Source organism: Toxorhynchites rutilus, chromosome 2, assembly GCF_029784135.1.
Source record: "Toxorhynchites rutilus septentrionalis strain SRP chromosome 2, ASM2978413v1, whole genome shotgun sequence".
In the NCBI taxonomy this organism is placed as follows: domain Eukaryota; kingdom Metazoa; phylum Arthropoda; class Insecta; order Diptera; family Culicidae; genus Toxorhynchites; species Toxorhynchites rutilus.
Genome location: NC_073745.1, coordinates 60573049 through 60593710, shown reverse-complemented (window position 1 = coordinate 60593710; position 20662 = coordinate 60573049). Strand labels below are relative to the sequence as shown.

At 38.5% G+C, this 20662-nt stretch overlaps 1 protein-coding gene across 1 annotated transcript; it reads left to right on the top strand.

The window, feature by feature from the left end:
* The first annotated feature begins 941 nt into the window (after positions 1–941).
* LOC129769570 (leucine-zipper-like transcriptional regulator 1 homolog) lies at positions 942–14252 on the top strand. Its single transcript, XM_055771924.1, has 6 exons — positions 942–1746; positions 1807–1970; positions 2031–2507; positions 12720–12853; positions 12911–13431; positions 13494–14252. The coding sequence occupies exons 1-6, from the start codon at positions 1165–1167 to the stop codon at positions 13914–13916; spliced, it is 2301 nt and encodes a 766-aa protein (XP_055627899.1). The 5' UTR covers positions 942–1164; the 3' UTR covers positions 13917–14252.
* Positions 14253–20662: the final 6410 nt, after the last annotated feature.

The window sequence follows — 20662 nt, the reverse complement described above, 5'->3', positions numbered from 1 at the left end:
GGATGAAATGCAACAAACATCACCAAACAGTGAAATAACGATCCCTACTGTCGTATCCGGACATCATTTTTGCTGTCTGGTTACGATTTTCCTTCCGCCGATTGAAAAGTACCCCGCTGCTGCTGCTGCTCGATGTGTGCTCCGCTGATGCTGTCCCAAAAGTACGCTCCGCTACTATACGACTGAACTCTGCTGCTGCTGCCCGATGCGCACTTCGCTGCTGTCCAAAAGGTTAGATCCTCTGCTGCTGCTGTCCGATGTGTGCTCCGCTACTGTCCAAATGGTCGGTTCCTCTGTTGCTGCTGCTGTGCCCGATCCACTAATGTCCGAAAAGTTGGTTCTGCTGCTTTCCACTGTGTGCTCTTCTGCATCCAAGTTAAGAATCAGCTCGCTCGAAATTGCGCGGCCATTTATATAGCGGCGTTCATTATGTTTCCCTCCCGACGATACTCTGTCGTTTCACCCGCCCATCGAAATACAAGGGGACATATTAGGGATATATTTTTCTTCTTTTTCTTTATGCTTATGAATTAAGTACACAATCCGGTGAATGTTTATTTATATTTATTTGTACCACATCTCTTTCCTACACCTACCAATATTTTACCATTTCAATTCCAACCTTTTCCCAAGAAAAATCGCGAATAAACCCATCTAGTTTTTAGAAGTATTCCAATTGTTGTTGTTCAATTCTCCAGTACAAGCACGTTCCCATTCCTGAGTTGCGAGGCTGAAGGATACCGTTCCTTTCAATGATGTGATTCACCATATATTTTTTGGGATTTTCATTCAGTTTATTTTGTTTTTTTGCTTTCGCTTTACTACAAATTATAAAGTTTCTAAGCTCAAATTTCAGGCTGCCTGGCAACTCCACTTTCATAATAATAAATTACAGAATCTCTGAACGCGCACCATACGAGCAAAACAGTTATGTTTTCGTATGAATGGAACAACATAAACAAAGCGCATTTATCTGTTGCAGTGAGTAGTAGCCTTGACATTACCGAGATTCTATGTAAAAAATTGTGCAGAAAAGAATCCTTATTTTATTTATGCTAAGAACGATTGAATTTAATATGATCTTAAATCCTAATCGAAAATAATCTAAATAAGCATCAAGTGCTGCATTTACTTGTACAGTTGAGTTTAGACAAAGACGAAAAAATGGCCAGCGCAAATCGATTCACTTCGCCCACGCCTTCCGGCAGTGCGGTGGGACCGAGCACGAGCGGTGCCGCGGCAGCTGGGCATGCCGGACCCATCACCAGTGCAGCTAACCGGTGGAAACGGATGCTAGACTGTGACGAGTTTGTGGGATCAAGAAGATCCAAGCATACCGTGGTTGCGTACAAGGATGCGATTTATGTTTTCGGAGGGGACAACGGGACGAAAATGTTGAACGATTTGATTCGGTTCAGTGTCAAGGACAAATCCTGGGGGAGAGCGTTTTCTACCGGGACTCCGCCCGCCCCCCGCTACCATCATTCGGCGGTGGTCCACGCCTCGTCGATGTTTGTTTTCGGAGGGTACACCGGAGATATTCACTCGAACTCTAATCTCGCCAATAAGAACGATTTGTTCGAGTACAAATTTCAGAATGGTCAGTGGACCGAGTGGAAGTTTGTCGGTCGCACGCCGGTACCGAGGAGCGCGCATGGCGCGGCTGTGTACGATAACAAGTTGTGGATTTACGCCGGGTACGATGGAAACGCTCGGCTGAACGATATGTGGACCATTAGTTTGACCGTAATATTTGAAAATGATGTCTTTGCATAGATGTAATGTACTTCTTGCTTTAAATTCCAGGGTGAACCTCGCCAATGGGAGGAAGTTCAACAGAAGGGCGATCGACCACCAACTTGTTGCAATTTCCCCGTGGCGGTGGCTCGTGGTTGTATGTATGTATTTTCCGGACAAAGTGGACTGCAAATCACGAATACTCTGTTCCAGTTCAATTTCAAGGATAAAATGTACGTTTTTTTTTATTTCAAACTATAATCAAAATATTAGAAAATCGTGATTTTTTGCAGTTGGCGTCGCATTTCGAATGAGCATATTCTGCGCGGAGCTCCTCCACCTCCGGCGAGGCGTTACGGTCATATCATGGTACACCATGATCGGTTCTTGTATGTCTTCGGAGGTGCAGCGGATTCCACGTTGCAGAATGACCTGCACTGCTACGATCTCGATTCACAAGTTTGGTCGACAGTGATTCCTGCCACCGAATCACAGGTTCCAAGTGGACGGCTGTTCCATGCTGCGGCCGTGATTGGCGATGCCATGTACATATTCGGGGGTACGATCGATAACAACGTCCGCAGTGGGGATATGTATCGTTTTCAGTTCTCCAGCTATCCGAAATGTACGCTACAGGATGATTTCGGTAATTTTCTACTGAATCGGCAGTTTTGCGACGTCCAGTTTGTGGTTGGGAGTGAGGAGATCAAGATTCCGGTGCATGTTGCGATGATTGCGGCACGGTCTCAGTTTTTGAGATCGAAGATTATGTGAGTGGCAAAATCCTATATTACAAAATAACAAATATTTTAAAGTAAGAAAAGTTTATTACAATAACAACACCAAGTAGGGGAAGACGGGTAAAACCGCCCCCCTAAGAAAACCAATTTTCAGTTAAACGTCCTTCAGGATTTCCCCTATCTGTTGTGCTGCATATCACTGAGTATATTGAGTATATAATAATCTACTACTAAAAATGTGTAACTGTTGATTGTATAACTTTTTTGGAGTTTTTTCATTAATTTTTGGAATGATAAAAAATTTTTTTTTTTGCTGGCGGGGTACAACAGACCACATGAAGTCTGAGAGATGTTATTTTCAGGAACAGGAAGGAAGGAACAGTGTTGTCTAAGGTACTAAATGTTAGGGTTGTTCATAAACTACACACAAACTTTTGGAAAGGCTATCCAAATTCCACGTGCAGAGTTTTGAAAATATTCGTGAAAAATTTACCAAATTTTCGGAATCTTTGAGGACGATTATCTACGTGGGTCTAAAATCTCTCAAAATCTGTTCACGTGGAGTCTGAATGACCACGAAGTAGGTATTCCTTGTTCCGATTCGATATGTTGTTTCGTTCAGCCAGCTCGAATGCCAGTTCCTTGACATCGCGTAGAATCGATTCTCCAGCTGCAGCAAATGCTCCACCAGTTCTTGTTCCTGAGTATTGGTAAAAACTAGATTACTGAATCCGAGCTTCATCGTCGGTGATTTATTGCCTTTGATTTGTTGGTGGTTCTAGGAATTCCAAAACTGACTGATGCTGTCCTGATGGACATGCCGTTATCCACTGTAGCTTTAACCATATTCAGTCTATCAAACATCCATCGCATCCGCGACGATTTCCCTATGTACTTTCGAGGCACTTGTGTGTAAAGAGACGAGCAAAAATATGGTATTTTATTTGATATGAAAATCATTTGATATCACAACGTGTGTCGCACCTTTTGCATTATTTTGTACTTTACATGCATTTAATATTATATGTTACATACCCATTTACGCAGGCAGAACCGGAACAATCTACTGAAGGACTGGGATACTGACAACTAACGAAATACACAATTTCGTTAGTATGTTTTGTTCACAATTGAGGGGCTTAGAATGAAAGGGGTGTAAGTGACTTGATCGATTTCTCTTCATCAACTTTTTCTTTAGTTAATAACTCAATTGCAAAAACGGAAATAATCATGAGTTTGAATTTTGTACATCTGATGAAATTATATGAGGGGCTTAGAATGAAAGGGGTGTAAGTGATTTGATCGATTTCTCTATATCGACTCTCTCTTTTGGTCATAACTTAGCTGCAAATACATTCCGTACTGTATTTGGCAATGTGGAATATAGGCCAGAACCTCATCTATCGGACTCTATAGCAACCTTAAATTGGAACGTTTTTGCAGTTGAGTTATTAACTAAAGAAAAAGTTGATAAAGAGAAATCGATCAAGGCACTTACACCCCTTGCATTCTAAGCCCCTCATATATAAACAATTTCCCAATTCTATGGTTAGTAAGGTAGAAAACCGATTACACGCGGTTGACTCGAGTTTAGAAGGTTGACATTTTTTTCAGGAAAGGATGGGATATAAGGAGATTATAAAAATGTTGATGATCATATTGGAGTGTGTAGCGCAGCGAAATAAAACGACCGATTAGGTAGAGAGAACCAATATAACGGATTTTTATTCAGAGAGGTGAGAATAAAAGAGTATCGATAATCAGCGTTGCCAATGTTCCAGTTTAAACTGGATTCTTCCAGTTTTTTTCTTCGATCCAGTCATCCAGTTGAACCCTAAAATCTTTCAGTTTTCTGGAATATCGTCCAGTTTTATCCAGTTTTTCATATGTGTGCCCTAGTTTTATTCATTTTTTGTAAAATAAATTTACAATGATAAAAATTATCTGTCCCTCCCTCTTCCTATTCCTTATGTAATTTTATTTTCTGACATTTATCATTCGACCTCTCTGGCGAGGTTGCTACTCTCTTCTATCAGCGATTTCATGGATTTTATGAAGCGATAAATAAGAAACTCTTCAAGTTTTGCCCAAATAAAACCGTCCCTCAAATATTGTTTCACAGTAATTACAGTTACAGTTTTATGAACTACATACAAATACTACACGAAGCATTCTATTTCTCAAGCATTGAAATTGGTAAAAAATTAATTTAGATAAGTCATAGCCGGTCTTCTTAAAATAAAAATGTTTTACAGGATCCAGTTTTCTTCCAGTTTTTTTAAGAGCAATCTTCCAGTTTTTTCAAAAATATTATTGGCAACCCTGTCGATAATAATGCGTGATGTAAAAGTCTCCACGGCAGGATTGCTATGCCATCAGATCACACTCAGTTCTTAAATCTATTCGTATATTTATAGTGTATTTACATTTCAACTTATTCTACTGTTTATAGCAATGGGACCAATTACTCGCAAAGGAAGATAAGGAGGGTATAAGGATATAAGGACAACCACACACGAAGATCGATAGCTTTAATACCAGGGACAGACATACAGCTGTACTTGCGTTGTACGTGTACAGCGTTGTACAGGTACCATCGTACCATGACAGACATACTTTGGTTGTACATTGTACCGTATGTCAACTGACAATCAGATATTTTTCCAATTTCCACCACATATTTCAATGAAAAAGGTTTTTCTTTAGTGTCTAAACTCTCAAACACAACAAAAAAGTTTCCAATCTGAGTTATTAACTTAAAAGAAAGTCAATGAAAAGAACGTTTATCAAGTGATTTGATTCTGCTTGTTCATGCTACCCACCACTAACCGTCTATGGCGCTGCGCTCAGTACAACTGTAGCCATGTACAGCGGTAAAACAGGTCGGTACAGGTATAGCGATTGTACCGAGTTGCTTGCATGGTTCTAGCGCTGTACATGGTGACAGACATACTATTTTCGAAGTACAACGCAAGTACAGCTGTATGTCTGTCATAAGTATAAGGAAAACATATATTTGGGACATGTAAACAAGGTCTAACCGAGCCAATACATCTCTCATCGTCACATTGTGTTGTTTTCTAAATTCGATCTGGCGACCAGGTACACCTCGCACGACAAACAACGTGCTCGATGTCGCGATAACCTTGGCCACAAACGCAGAGATTGCTGCTGGCAATATTGAAACGGAAGAGTAGTGCATCTAACAAACAGTGATTGGACATGAGTCGGGAGAAGGTGCGAATAAAGTCCCGACTCAAGTCCAGACTTTTGAACCACGGTTTGTGGCTAACCTAAGGGATAATCGAGTGAAACCACCAGCCAAATTCATCTTCGTTCCACTTGCGCTGCCAGTTAGCGATGATATTTTTACGGACTAAAGAATAAAAATCATTGAATCATTTTTGACGCTGATAAATATCGTCTTCAATTGCATCTACCATTGCTAATGAGTCAGCCCTCACTACACGGAACTGAGCAATGTAAAAGGACCCAGATAAGGAAATGACATAACAGCGTCTGGATAAAGCACTCAAAATTTCTCGTATTCTCTCAAGGAAGTACGGCGAGTGCTTTTTCAGCCTCACTGAACGGATAGCTTCGACAGAGCTAAGACTATCCGTTACAATGTAATAGTGTTCAACAGGTCGTGAGGCTACGCTGTCCAGCGCCCAGTATATCGCTGCCAATTCAGCAATATACACTGAGCAAGGATTCTGAAGACTGTGAGAGGTGCTAAAAAATTCGTTGAACACTCCAAATCCTGTGGACTTATTCATAGAGGGCCCATCAGTAAAGTACATATTATCACAATTGATACGCCCATACTTTGCATTGAAGATCGTAGTAACGATCCCCGATCGATGATTATCTGGAATTCCATGGATTTTCTCCTTCATGAACAGATCAAAATGTACAGAGAAATTGATGTAGTCAGAAAAAACAAACACGGTTGGAAATATACGAAGAAGGATCAACCTGCATGGAGATAAATTCAGGATGTGAACTCATGAAGCCAGAATGAAAATTTAGCTCGATCAATTGCTCAAAATTTTCGATTACCACTGGATTCATAACCTTACAGTGGATGAAGAAACGCTTTCACGTCACTTACACTTCACTTAGTCTTTTTGTGTCTATCATCATTGTCACATTGTCACTGTAAACTCCGTGAAGTGACGAAGTTCATTCCCGTTTATAAGAGACATGTCAGCAGCATAGTTTTGGGCGTTTGAACGTTATGTGGGTTGCATAATTTCGGACGTTTGAACGTTATGTAGGTAAAATTAATAAGTGTATGAGATAATATTCCATTCAATTGAACGTATGTTTTAGAATGGCAAGTTTGCGATTATACCTCGATGATTCGATATTTCAATGCCAACTATTCGGACTCATTCCATGAATCATTTGTTTGGTACGTTAGTTTGCTGAATCAAACGCTGGTTTAAAGATGAGAAGGAATACTTGGTTGCTCTTGAATAATGTAGTTGTTGAACATATGGGAATGCAGTTTTATTTCCTCTTTCTATAAATTACTCTAGAGATAGAGCATGACTATCATGAGTTTAATAATCGATATTTCGCATACTCTTGTACTTAGCTCTGTCTTACTCGTTCGAAGAGTGAGAAGAATTTAGTACAGGTTAACGTTAGAATTATTTTTTAAGAACCGTTTCTACAATTTTGATGAATAATAATATCTTCTATATCTCAGAATAAATCCGAATTTATCCATCTCATGATCAGTATAATCTGAGCTACTTCCATATGGGATTCTGAAGTTTAATCCTCTTATCCTTCCCATTCTCGTGTAATTTGATATACGGGACATGAGGTTTGATATAATTATTTAAACAGAAACTGGTCAGTAGCGTCGGTCAGATGCATAATTTTCATATGGGACATCTGATAGGTTTCAAGGAATTTGCCAAAAGCAGAAAATGATTCAGATTTTCTTTAGACGGATATCAACATTATGGAAAAAGAACTAGAGAATAATTTAAAAATTATTAATCAAAGCTTTGCAATGATAGATTATTTTTTTTCTTATTTGAAACTTAAATATTCTTTCATTCAAAGTATGTCTTCAAAACAATTTCGTTGGAAATGCTTTGATCTATTACGTAAAAACAATGGCCTTATTCGATATAACTATCGTCCTGATTCGGGTCTTGTCTACCAATTGCGAATGTTTGAATTACAAAAACCAGCTTTGCAATGTGGGAAAAACATTACAGTTATTATTTTATATTCAGAATATCAACGAATCAATTCTATACATAATCAATCATAATTATCGTTTTGGGCCAGTGGCCTCCATTGCCATTTGATGGGGTTGCAACTCTCTGTTAGTCTAATCCTTAGAATAGAAACAAAAAAAAAATTCATTTAGGGCAATCGAAATTAGACCTTTCGCCATGTTTCTATCGGTCTACGGGAGCTACATCTCTAGTCCTCAATTATATCCCATAGCGCATTTATCGAATCCAAATAAACAAATTTACGTTCTCTGGATACGTCAGGATTTCGTTCTAACAATGCCACCAAGCGGGTAAATTGCTGTTTGTTTATCTTTTCTTTCTCTAAAAGCAAGACAAGATTCAAGATGTTAGCAAAAAAGCTAAATAAATCCGTAATTAAACTTACTCCATTCCGCGTGACTAGCTTTCACCATCTAAAACACAAGTGACAAATATACTTGTTTTCCCCCGTGACGTGACAGTATCGTGGTATTCATAATAACACCGAGTTCATCAAAGTTGTCATGACGGATGAACTCTTCTGAATTCTACACACATGGTGACAGCCGTAATACCGTTGTATATAATTCACTTCCTTTTCACCGTGAAGTGACGTTCGTGATCAGGCCCTCAGATTCCTAATATTGGCCCCCCAAGTACATTTGGAGTCGAACCAGACCCCAAGATACCTGAATGACATTGCATGATCGGTTTATTCCAAAGTTGAAGCTTTGGTTTTGCTGGTTCATGCTTCCTAGAGAAAAACCACCATCTTTGTTTTCTCCGTGGAGAATTCGATCCCTAGCTTAATGGCCCAGGTTTAAAAATTGTTCAAAGTATCTTGTAAGGGTTCTTGCAAGTCGGTATAAAAGTTGTACAAAAGGGGGCTTAAACATGAGCCCTGAAGGAGGCCCATGTTAGAGAACCGACTTATTGCCCAATCTCCGTGAGAAAAGTTCAAATGTTTCTCACAAAGCAAGTTATATAATATATTATTCAATAGACGCGGCAGACCCCGAGAGTGTAATTTGTTTGACAAAACCTCTATTGAAACAGAATCAAAGGCCCCGTTTATGTCCAAGAATACTGAAGCCATTTGTTTTTTTTTCGGCGAAAGCCATTTGAATTTTTGAAGAAAGCAACGCAAGACTATTATTCGTCCTCTTGCCCCTGCGGAACCAATATTGTGTATCTGAGAGTAGGCCATTCGTTTCAACCCATCGATCAAGGCGAAACAAGATCATTTTCTCCAACAATTTCCGTATACAAGACAGCATTGCTATTGGGCGGTACGAATTGAAGTCGGACGCGGGCTTTCCGTGTTTTTGAATAGCTATAACTCGTACTTGTCTCCAATCATCTGGAACAATTTTTTGCTCCAGAAACTGATTGAATAAATTCAACAAGCGATGTTTCTCAACAAGTTGAACTTAATTGTATCCGTTCATGGAGCCGAATTATTACAAGAAAGGGGAGCAAGAGAGAATTCTACAATCGAATACTCGGAATCAAGATCACACTTATCTTGTTGTATATCTCGAAAAATTTTTTGCACAGGAGCGGAATCGCAACAAACCTTCCGCGCAAAATCAAAAATCCATCGATGTCAATATTCTTCGCTTTCATTCGTTGAAGAGCGATTTCTCATGTTTCGAGCCACTTTCCATATTTTTGACGTAGGACTACATCTTTCATTTCTATACTTTGATATTGAATGTAATGCAAAGTGTCCGGATTAAAAAGCGCCCGGATTCAAAAACATTAATGTAAAAGAGAGTTAACTCGACTGAAAATTTTTCAGTTCGGCCTGCAAAAACGAAATTAATTGGAAGAGTACAGCATAATGCATAGACGTGAGTATGAGCTTCCCCATCTCACATTCCAATAAGATTAATGGGTTTCCAAGAGGGCGCGCTACATACGGATACGAATGATTTCAATAACCTGTTTTCGAAGCTATTATTGAGCTATTGAAACAATTTTTCAAGTCAATAGATTGCAATCATATAACTCTTGGATACTTTATCTTTTGTATGAAATTTGTATGAAATGATCCGAAGCAGAATGAATCACGCTTAAAGAAGGGATGAAACGCGTCACATCATGCCCAAGGACATCCAGCTGGCCCATCGTATCCGAGGAGAGCGTGCTATTAGCTTAGCATAAAATCAACGGCCCTTTTCAGGGCTTCAAATTTGATGGATAAGAGTTCAGAAAAGTTTTTTACAGACCAAACTGAAAGGAATATTTTCGTTTGGACGCCATTAAGAATCGAGAAAATTTAGGAAAGATCTAATCGTTGCTGAAAATTAATCTGCCAGTCCCCTGGAATTGAAAAATACATTCATGCGAAAGAGTTTATTTGAATGTTTTCTAACCATATAACACAGCGACCAAATATTTTTCAATCAAGTGCTATTAACAGGTGGTTATCGAGTTAGCAATAACCACTGGAGGGCTGGAAAGAACTAATCATTGCTGAAAAATAATCTGCCAGTTCCCCTGGGAATTGAAAAATAGATTCATGTGAAAGAGTTTATTTGAATGTTTTCTATCCATGTAACACTGCGACCAAATATTTTTCAATCAAATGCTACTAACAGGTGGTTATCGAGTTAGTATTAACCACTGGTGGGCTTCGAGTATCGAGGAAAATCTGAAAAGAATTAATCGTTGCTGAAAAATACTCTGCCAGTTCCCCTGGGAATTGAAAAATACATTGATGCGAAATAGTTTATTCTAATGTTTTCTATCCATATAACACTGCAATCAAATACATTTGGTTTTGTGATTTTTCAATCAATCGCAATTAACAGGAAAGCTTCTGAAAATTATTCTTCCCCATCAGTAGGATATTTCCGTATCCAATATTGGATGCATAAAACCTTGTGCCTCCAACGTAACGCTCTCGTTTTCGAATGTCCCCCAAATATTCATTCATTCAGAATGAATTCAGATTCAACTTCAAACAAATGATCTCTAAATCAACGATAGTCCTACGTCACCCTTGCGGTTATACCATAGATATAACCCACTTACTGTTTTTTCTCATTGACGTTCCTCGTGACAAACCTCCCACGAAATTCCGCCAATAAGCACGTGGTTTCCAATGGAGGTAAACCATCTCTGGAAGTGACGGTTAGAGCAATCGCGTCCGCATATTCTTTCCAGTCAATGTGTCTTGTGAGTTCATATGTATTATATGAATCTATAAACATTCAGAAGAATTCGACCCAATGGCGATGGAAATTTTGAATGACAAGTGATCACTACCGTTGGGGTCCTAGATTACATTCCATTTGCAATCTAGCAGGTTAGCAGGAGGTACACGTGTTGTTTCCCCAGTATTCAAAACGGTCATATTGAAGCTGTTACAAAGGTCATAAATTAACAATGAACTGTTGTCCTCGTACTGTTCCCCCCAGGCAGTTTTGTGAGAGTTGAAGTCTCCCAAGAAAGAATTGACATTGATACAAAACATTTTGCATGGAGTGTTAAGGGATAGTACACTCTGGAAGCTTGAAAAAATAATAGGAGTGCCGGTATGCTTTTGTGTTTTTTTTTCAAAAATGAATGCTTTATTCTGCAAAAATGGTTACAAATTTAATATTCAAAGTATTGCCCATCGTTAGCCACAATTTTTTCTCATCTTTCTGGCACTTCACGGATCCCTTTGCGGTAATAATCAGCCGGTTTGTCGGCTAACCACGAGTCGATCCAATTTTTGACTTCATCAAAATTGGAGAAATGCTGGTCAACCAGGCCATGTTGCATCGATCGAAAAATGTAGTAATCGGACGGAGCAATGTCTGGAGAATACGGCGGGTGGGATAGGACCTCCCATTTCAGCGTTTCCAAGTATGTTTTGACCGGTTTCGCGACATGCGGCCGAGCTCGTATTGTGGCCGTTTTTCCTTCAGTACACGGGTCAAACGCATCAATTGTCGTCGGTAGAGTCGTAATGGTTTCATTCGGTTTTAGCAGCTCATAGTACATCAAACCCAGCTGGTCCCACCAAATAGACAGCATACGTTGCCCGACGTTTAGGATTGTCGTAATGGACCCACTTTTCATCGCCAGTAACGATTCGATGCAAAAAATCCTTTATTTTATGCCGTTGGAGCAGTTGTTCGCACGTGAAAAAACGGCGTTCGGCATCTGGTGGCTTCAATTCATACGGCACCCAATGTCCTATCTTTCGAATCATTCCCATTGCTTTTAAACGATCGAATATGGTTTGCTCAAATACTCCAAGTGTATCTGCAAGTTCTTGTTGCATTTGTGACGGATCTTGATCGAGTAACGCCTCCAATTCTTCATGTCCAAACTGTTTTGGCGGACCGGAACGTTCTTCGTCTTCCAAGTCAAAAAGACCATTTTAAAAGCATGGTCACCATAAACTTCCACCAAAGTGCGATGAATTTCCGAGGCCTTTTTCTCATATTGAAGTAATGAAGTAACACTCCCCGCAAAAACACTCTTGTTGGTACGAAATTCGACATATTCGGAGTGGCAAAAAACTATGTTATTTACGCTTCAACTTTTTCACATATACTGAAAAAGACGCGTAATGACAGTAGCTTTCCAACGAATGTCTGGAAGTTTGATTCACTGGGATAATAATCAAGTTACGCCATTTGTTGTAAAACTGAAGAAACTTTCCGGTACACCTAATATCTTTCGAATGAATATCCCATACCAATTCGTTCAGTTGATTAGGAGGTATTAACACCCATAATCTTGTTGGTCCGGCGTAACGTTCTCGTTTTCGAAATATTCCTACAAACAAAAAGATAGATGTAGTTGATGAGTAGTTTACGAATGGTTGAACATAGAATCTAGAGTTTGAACTCTGGTGAATACAATGTAATTTTCTAGGATCTACAGTCGTATTAGCAGATGGTTATATCTAGGTTTTTTTTCTGTACTGTGACAGATCTCAGTAAATCTCTAGTGGAAACTTCATCATGTTAGGATCCGATTGTTATTATATTTTCAGAGCCGCTCGAGATGCGAGGAATCTTCAGGAAGTTGCTGATGGAGAGCATCCAATGTTGGAGGTTCAGTTACCGGACGTTCAACCAGAGGCATTCCAAATGGTGCTCAACTACATCTATACCGATCGGATTGATTGTAAGGGGTCTTCCAAACACTTGAATGATATAAACTGATTTTCTGAAACAAATCTAGTCAAGGATCCATTCTGCAACAAAATCGTTTTACTGATGATGGACGTTTACCAGCTGGCAGGACAATTTGCTATTCCCCGTTTGGAGCAACTATGCGTGCAATATTTGGAGTTTAAAATCTCAAAGACCAACGTTTTGGACGCTCTGTATAACGCCGATCGGATGAGTCTTACCCTCATCAAAGATCACTGTCTTGGATTCATCACAAAAGAAGATCACTTCTACGACATCGTTATGTCCGCAGAGTTCGCCGTTCTCGAGAAGCCGTTGATTGTGGAAATAATCCGTAAGCGATTGAATCCAAGCCGACATTCGACCGATATGAAGTACGATAAGACAATCGGTACTTCGCTGGAGAATGATATGGCGGTGTTTCTAAAATCCGGCGGGCAGGAGTTTTGCGATATAAACCTGGTTCTGGAAGGGAACGTTATTCCGGCGCACAAATCAATCCTGGCGGCACGGTGCACCTACTTCCAGGCTATGTTCCGTTCTTTCATGCCAGCGGATAACACCGTGAATGTGAGTAGTATCGCATTTCTAGCATCGGATTAATTAACTCAATTTTTTTGAAATACTTCCAGATCCAAATTGGTGACATCTCTCCTTCGCAGGAAGCCTTCAGCTCGCTGTTGCGCTACATTTACTACGGTGACACCAAGATGCCACCGGAGGATTCATTGTATCTTTTTCAGGCCCCCTGCTTCTATGGCTTCACCAACAACCGACTGCAGGCCTTCTGTAAGCACAACCTCGAAAACAACATAACTTACGACAACGTGTTGCAAATTCTGGAAGCGTCGGATAAAATGAACGTACCGGACATCAAGAACTACGCCCTCCGCATGGTGGTGCACAATTTCTCCCAGGTTGCACGGTTACCCAAGATGCAGGAGTTGACGCGGGAACTGCTGCTGGATGTGATTCTCGCTATGGCCGATACCAAAGGCGAGCACAAGCGCATCAGCCACGATGTGTCCTTCGTTAGTTTCTACGGTGACATGTGAAGGATAGCGTTTCTGCAGCCGGTTCTCAGCATTCTTCTGGCTTGGCTTAGGAACAATAATGAGTTGTTTTGAACATTCGTGGAAAGTGGACAGAAAGTGGAGTCCTAAATATATTAGAGAAATTTGAAACAACTTTCCATGTAGTCGTCATCGGTGTTCTGTGATTGATGTTTCACATTATTGATGGGCTTCGTTCCATTTGCGTGAAGATATGTATTACATAATTGTGATGACCACGCTAAAATATTTTATTGATCGGTTTTTTGATTGAATTTAGAAAATTAATATTTCTGTGATGTACCTTTGTAGCACCAATAAATATTTAAAAATGTTTGCAAGCAATCAAACGTTGTTTTATTCGAAACCAGCTGACCCGTCGAATGTCCCGTTTAAAATTGATTTTTTTTATATGAATTTCTTACTAAGCCAACGTTTGAGAGTCCAATCGCAGTACCCTTTATTGATTGATCTTCACCAGAGAATCATTGCCGTTTTCGCTTCACACCATCGGAACATGAAGCATAAATTCGCAAACACTAAATCCAAATGGACCATGTCATGTCGATGTCGGACTTATACTTATTTTTATCAAAAATTTCTCTTCGTAACATTAATCTACGGGAAGAGACGAACACAACAAAATAAAGACAGCTTAAATCGGACCATTCCTTCCTCGGGTTTTGCGCGTACCAACACTTTTGACGATCCATTTTTATTTATACAGCCATTTCATGGCAAAGCGATATATTGGTTCTCATATTTTCTTGAAAGTTGGTAGGTTTGTTCCTCATCGTAAAATGTTAGACCCGTATTTTTTTGACGTGGGACTACGTGAAAATAGTAGACAAAATACTAATAACAATATAGTGAATCAACTAATATAGGAAAAATAATATTTGGAGTACACCGTTAAAAAATCTCATTTAAAAATTAAATTTGACATTTAAATTTAATATATTTAATATATTAATTTGACGTGAAAAAGTACATCAAACGTTTTGCCGTAGGAACTAACCGTTCTCGAGATATTTCTCGTGTAACTTTTGAAAAGGTCCTATGTAACAAATGTAAACAAATCGAGTTAATGGATGCACGCTATTAGGCTGTCCACATACCACGTGGACAGAAAAATAACGATTTTAGATTTCCCCTTCCCCTCCGTGGACAAGGGTGGACATTTTCATACCCCTACCTCCTTTGGCCACGTGGACATTTTTCCTTTTTTAATAATTAAGGAAACAACTGAATTGCGCCTGAATTTCATTTAAGTTTATTTTATTTCAAATTTTACTAGCTGTACCCTGCTGTATCAGCTTTGTTGTGGCTCATTGTTGTCGTACGGTAGAGAAATGAGTAGCATGACAAAGCACATGTTTCGTTTAATTTTGAAATACTTTTGCGTAAACAAGATTTTTCTTGTTTTTCCAGTATCAGCGAAGATATGCAGGCTATCTAGTTTGCCAACACGGAAACTCGTAATGTAAAGTTGAACCGGTGATGAACAATCCGCATCTGAATATAAACTACACAACTTCAAAGATTGATCTTGAGCTTTACTAATTGTGATTGCAAACGCCAATCGAACAAAAATAAGTGGGTTTAAAATTATTTTCAAATACAATTTTAGTTCAGGATTTTTTCAATACTTGCAATGAAATGTGTTGATATCACATATAGTACAAACATACAATAATGTTAATTTGAGTTCTCAGCTTCATTTTATCGATTTCGATCGCATAGAAAATCGACAGGCTGTTTTGAAATGTTCTATACAAGACCAAGTTATTGCTTTGACAAATGCATCGTTTTATGACAGAATTACAGCGTTTCAAAACCCACTCAAAATTTTCGATGCCGCATTCTGGTCCTTTATTTTTTGTTGAGTGCAGATCTTTGCCCACTCCGGAGTATGATTGATCACAGCAAATGCCAATTCTCGCGTAACTTTTGAAAAGGTTCAATGTAACATTTTCGGTAACTCGAGAAAAACAAAATTGAAGACTGGAACATTATTCCGCGAATTGTCTTGAAATGTGTCGACTACTTTCATCACTAGTAGTCAATAATAACTATGAAACCAAAACCAAATTGGATCTGTTGCTCCATGATTTCAGTTTGAAATTGAAGCCTAGAAGCGAGAAATGTTACATTGGACGTTTTGACTGGCCACGTTAGCACATTGGACAAATTATGTTACATGATACGAATTTGAATCTTACTATTGAACAACAATCCAAATAGCAGCATTTCGTTCTAAAGACAGTTTATTATTGCTATCACTTGTTGAATTGCACTGAAATCGATAACAACACCTGAAAGAAGCAGAAACTCAAAACGACCTTGTGTGATTTGACTGTTTCGTACTTCGGATGTTTCGAGTGTCGAAGGAAAGTGGCGTCCGAAGTAACAGTCTAGGGCTCAAAATTCGAATTTGTACATTGGACGTTTTTTGTATCGACGATTAAAAAACGAAGAGGATAGATACTTGAACGATTGTTTTTGTATGGAATTCAATGATATAAAACTAATGGTGTGCAGCCATTAACTCGATTCACCTTTAGTCGGTAGCGCAATACGAAACCTTTTCCGCCATAGTTCGGAGAATTTTCAGAGGGTATTAAAAGCGTATTAAAATATTTTATTATTTTTTTAAATCCTTATCGATCATTCTGCAATTCATTAACCCTTTGCGGTCGTATGTCTGATCTCAGCCACCACAGCAAGGAATCATACTGAATACTTTATCCAACCACATGCAATAATTTACACTTCATTTGTACGAATTTTAATGTCTAGTGAATTTGATCACGAATTAATACGCAGTTTCTATAGATAATAGATAACGGTACTCGATGTAAACAAAAAGTTATTAGGGTGGAGAGATAAGAGGATCATAGGAAATTATGATGACTAGTGGTGCATGGATTATCTTACGCAAATGTAAATATTATATCCTAGGAATTGATGAAATTCCAAAAATTGAAACATTTCGAGAAAAGTAATACAAAAATGATTTTACACGCAATTCTGCATGCAAAACTATACAGACATTTTTATTCTAACACTAACTTTTCTCGAGTTAGAAAAGATCTTTAGAAATTTATATTTGATGAAAAAAACATATTCGTAATATCATGAAAACTCAACCATTATGAAACTCTCGCTTAACTTTTGAAAAGGTCCTGTGTAACAAATGTGAACAAATCGAGTTAATGGGTGCAAGCTATTAGTTTTCAATCATTTATTGCATTACAAAAACAATCATTCACGTATCAATCTTCTTCACCTTTTTATCGTCGATACAAAAAATATCCAATGTACAGATTCGGATTTTAAGCACTCGGCTGTTACTTCAGACGCCTCTTTCCTCCGACGCTCGAAACGTCCGAAGTAACAAAGCAATCAAAACAACACGAAGTCGTACTTCGGTCGTTTCGAGTTTTTGTTTCTTTCAGGTGTTGTTATCTATGTCAGTGCAATTCAACGAGTGATTACAATAATAATCTGTCTTTAGAACGAAATGCTGATGTTTCGATTGTTCTTCAGTAGTTAGTTTCAAATTCTTATCGTGAAACGTAATATGTCCAATGTGCAAACAGGGGCAGTCAAAACGTCCAATGTAACATTTTAAAATAAATTTAAGTAAATTTCAGCTCAAATCACGGAACAACTGTTACGATTGGTTTTTCAGAGTTATTATTGACTGCTAGTGGTAAAAGTAGTGATAAAAATCGATACCTTTTAAGACAATTCGCGGAATAATGTTCGGGTCTTCAACTTCATTTTTCTCGAGTTGACGAAAATGTTACATTGGACCTTTTCAAAAGCTACGCGAGATTTCATGTTTAAGATACAGTGTCTCAAACTCGTAATCGTACGCCACCATGCAGATCTATTTCCCTTCTATAGAAAGTCGAAAGCGAGCTTTCGGAAAATTCTATTTAGATAAAGTCATGATGTCATATGAGGGGCTTAGAATGAAAGGGGTGTAAGTGATTTAATCGATTTCTCTACATAGACTCTCTCTTTTGGTCATAACTTTGCAGCAAATACATTCCCAACTGTTTTTCACAATGTGGAAGGTAGGTCAGAACCTCATCTATCGAATTCTATAGAAAACTTAAATTGGAACGTTTTTGCAGTTGATTTATTAACTAAATAAAAAGTTGATGAAGAGAAATCGATCAAGTCACTTACACCCCTTGCATTCTGAGCCCCTCATATAAGAGTTAACAGGTTTGCTTTCTGTATTCAGAATAATAGTTTTTATTTATACCATGGACAGACATACAACTGTACTAGCGCTACTTACTTTGGTTGTACATTGTACCGCATGTCAAACTGACAATCAGAAGTTTGAATTTATTGCATTGTATTTTCACCAATATTTCAATGAAAAAGGTTTTTATTCAGCGTCTAAACTATCAAACACAACAAATATGTTTCCAATCTGAGTTATCAACTCAAGAGAAAATCAATGAAAAGAATGTATACCAAATGTTTTAATTCGTTTTGTTCATGCTACCCACCACTAACCGTCTATGGCGCTGCGCACAGTACAACTGTAGCCATGTACAGCGGTAAAATAGGTCGGTACAGGTACAGCGATTGTACCGAGTTGCTTGCATGATTCTAGCGCTGTACATGGTGACAGACATACAATTTTCGAAGTACAACGCTAGTACAGTTGTATGTCTGTCATAAGTATAAGATTAGGCGAATGTATGTGCTAGTGTATAAAAATTGACACATACTCATATTCGTACGGTGGTTGAAATCTCAACTCGATTTCGAAGGAGTTGATCAATCTTAGAATTCCATCATAATTATGGTGTCCCTTCCCAGGTAACCAGTAAGCACTTAGAAATAGTCTTCAATCAGCACTGTATCCACATATAGAATACTGAATAAATGCTTATCAAGCGCTATTAACCAATATAGGATGTATATAATGCTAAAAAGGCGAAATATGGGGCTCTTTTAATGCTTGAGTTACAGCTTTAAATAAGCATTACTAAAGCTTACTTATGGCTATCTAAAACATCACTTGTGATGGCAGCATTAAATAAGCATCATTCATGCTTAAATATGATTCCATAAAAACGTCAAGATGTTTTTCTTCCGTTTTTTTTTCTAGGAAAAAGCCATTGAAATCAATCGACAGAAAACAAAAAAAAAATCATATACATTTCATGGGCCCACCACCCACACAGATTTATTGCAGATTATTGCAAGTTGTTTATTGAGGTTATAACAGTATTCTTCTTTATTTAGATCTACGGCACACTGTTTGGAATGAGAAATAATTATTATACGAAAATTACCTTATGAGATTCGAACAGGGGTACTTCAGCAACATGTGCGTTCCTCTGTTGTGCCTTTGCTATCTGGACCACTGTTGATATAGATGAATTAGTTGGAAATAGTCATATTAAAACAACTGCTCAGGTACCTGCTCAGAAAGATCATGTATGAGCGGGTTTTGTTGGCCGGCTTGGAAGCATATTTTTGGCCTAAAATATCCATGTTATGTTCTTTTTGAGACAAACACTTGCATCCAGATATCTAATGCTGAACGCATGAATGTTTTATCCTAATGCTTATAAGCATTATATGAGAGCACTAATTGCGTATATAGGGCTTTCATTAATGGTTATTTTCATATGTTTTATCTTAACGCTTGTAAGCATTATATGGTAGCAATCAATGTGCATATATGACCTTCATTAATGCTTATTTTAATTAATGTGTATATGCTTTAATAATGTTGATATAAGGCCTAGAAGCATAAAAAAGCAGATATACTGCCATTTTGCATGAGAGATGTTGAAATAGTGCTACAATAGAGCTAAAAGTTAATGCTTATGGCTACCTGGGTTGTTTATTGCAACTATCTTTAGCTATCTTTAGCCGTTATCTTCGAGTTTTTTTTGTGTATTTGGAAGGAATATTCATCCATTTTTTATCAAGTGGTTTTTAAAATCGTAATTTTTAGAAATTTTATGGTTTCTAAATTTTGTACACAGATAACTTCCTTAGTTCAGTCAGCTCGCGCAGTCCGAAGCCGCCGGACGCAAAGTTGTTCGTGTCCCTTATTGTGTTGGAACAATACCGTTATCGGTTTCGCTGAAGTGATTGTTTCGCCCTAACGGTGTTTTCTTTATTGCGAGAGTGAAGTGATAAGTAATCACAACCAGCGGAAGGGAGAAGTCCTCCACTGCGGGCGCTGTGAGCGTGTGCCGTTCCATCGTCATCGTATTGTGGTGCGATACACCATTGCTGTTGTGCCAAGCGATCATCACGTGGTTCGATTGGAGCACCGTTACAAATCATCCGCACCGTGCGCTTCAAGTATTTTAGTATATATATATATATATATATATATATATCGATTGGAGCACCGTTACAAATCATCCGCACCGTGCGCTTCAAGTATTTTAGTATATATATATATATATACATATATATATATATATACATATTAGGTTAAGGATTTAAAAAAAAAAGAAAAAGTATAATTGTATATCTGCCATAATAGCAGAGTGCGATCCTCTTGATATGGACATTGAATCTGATGTTTCCTCCTCACTAACTACTGGGAAGTCGCTTTTTTGGCAAACTTTTCCACTTCGCCCCCTCAATCTCCCGCTTCCGATTATCTCCCGAACTTGCCTCCCAGCCCAACTGTTCCCGCTCCCGCTCAACAATCGACCTCGTCCTCCCGCTCAGTTGTCCCCTCTCCGCGT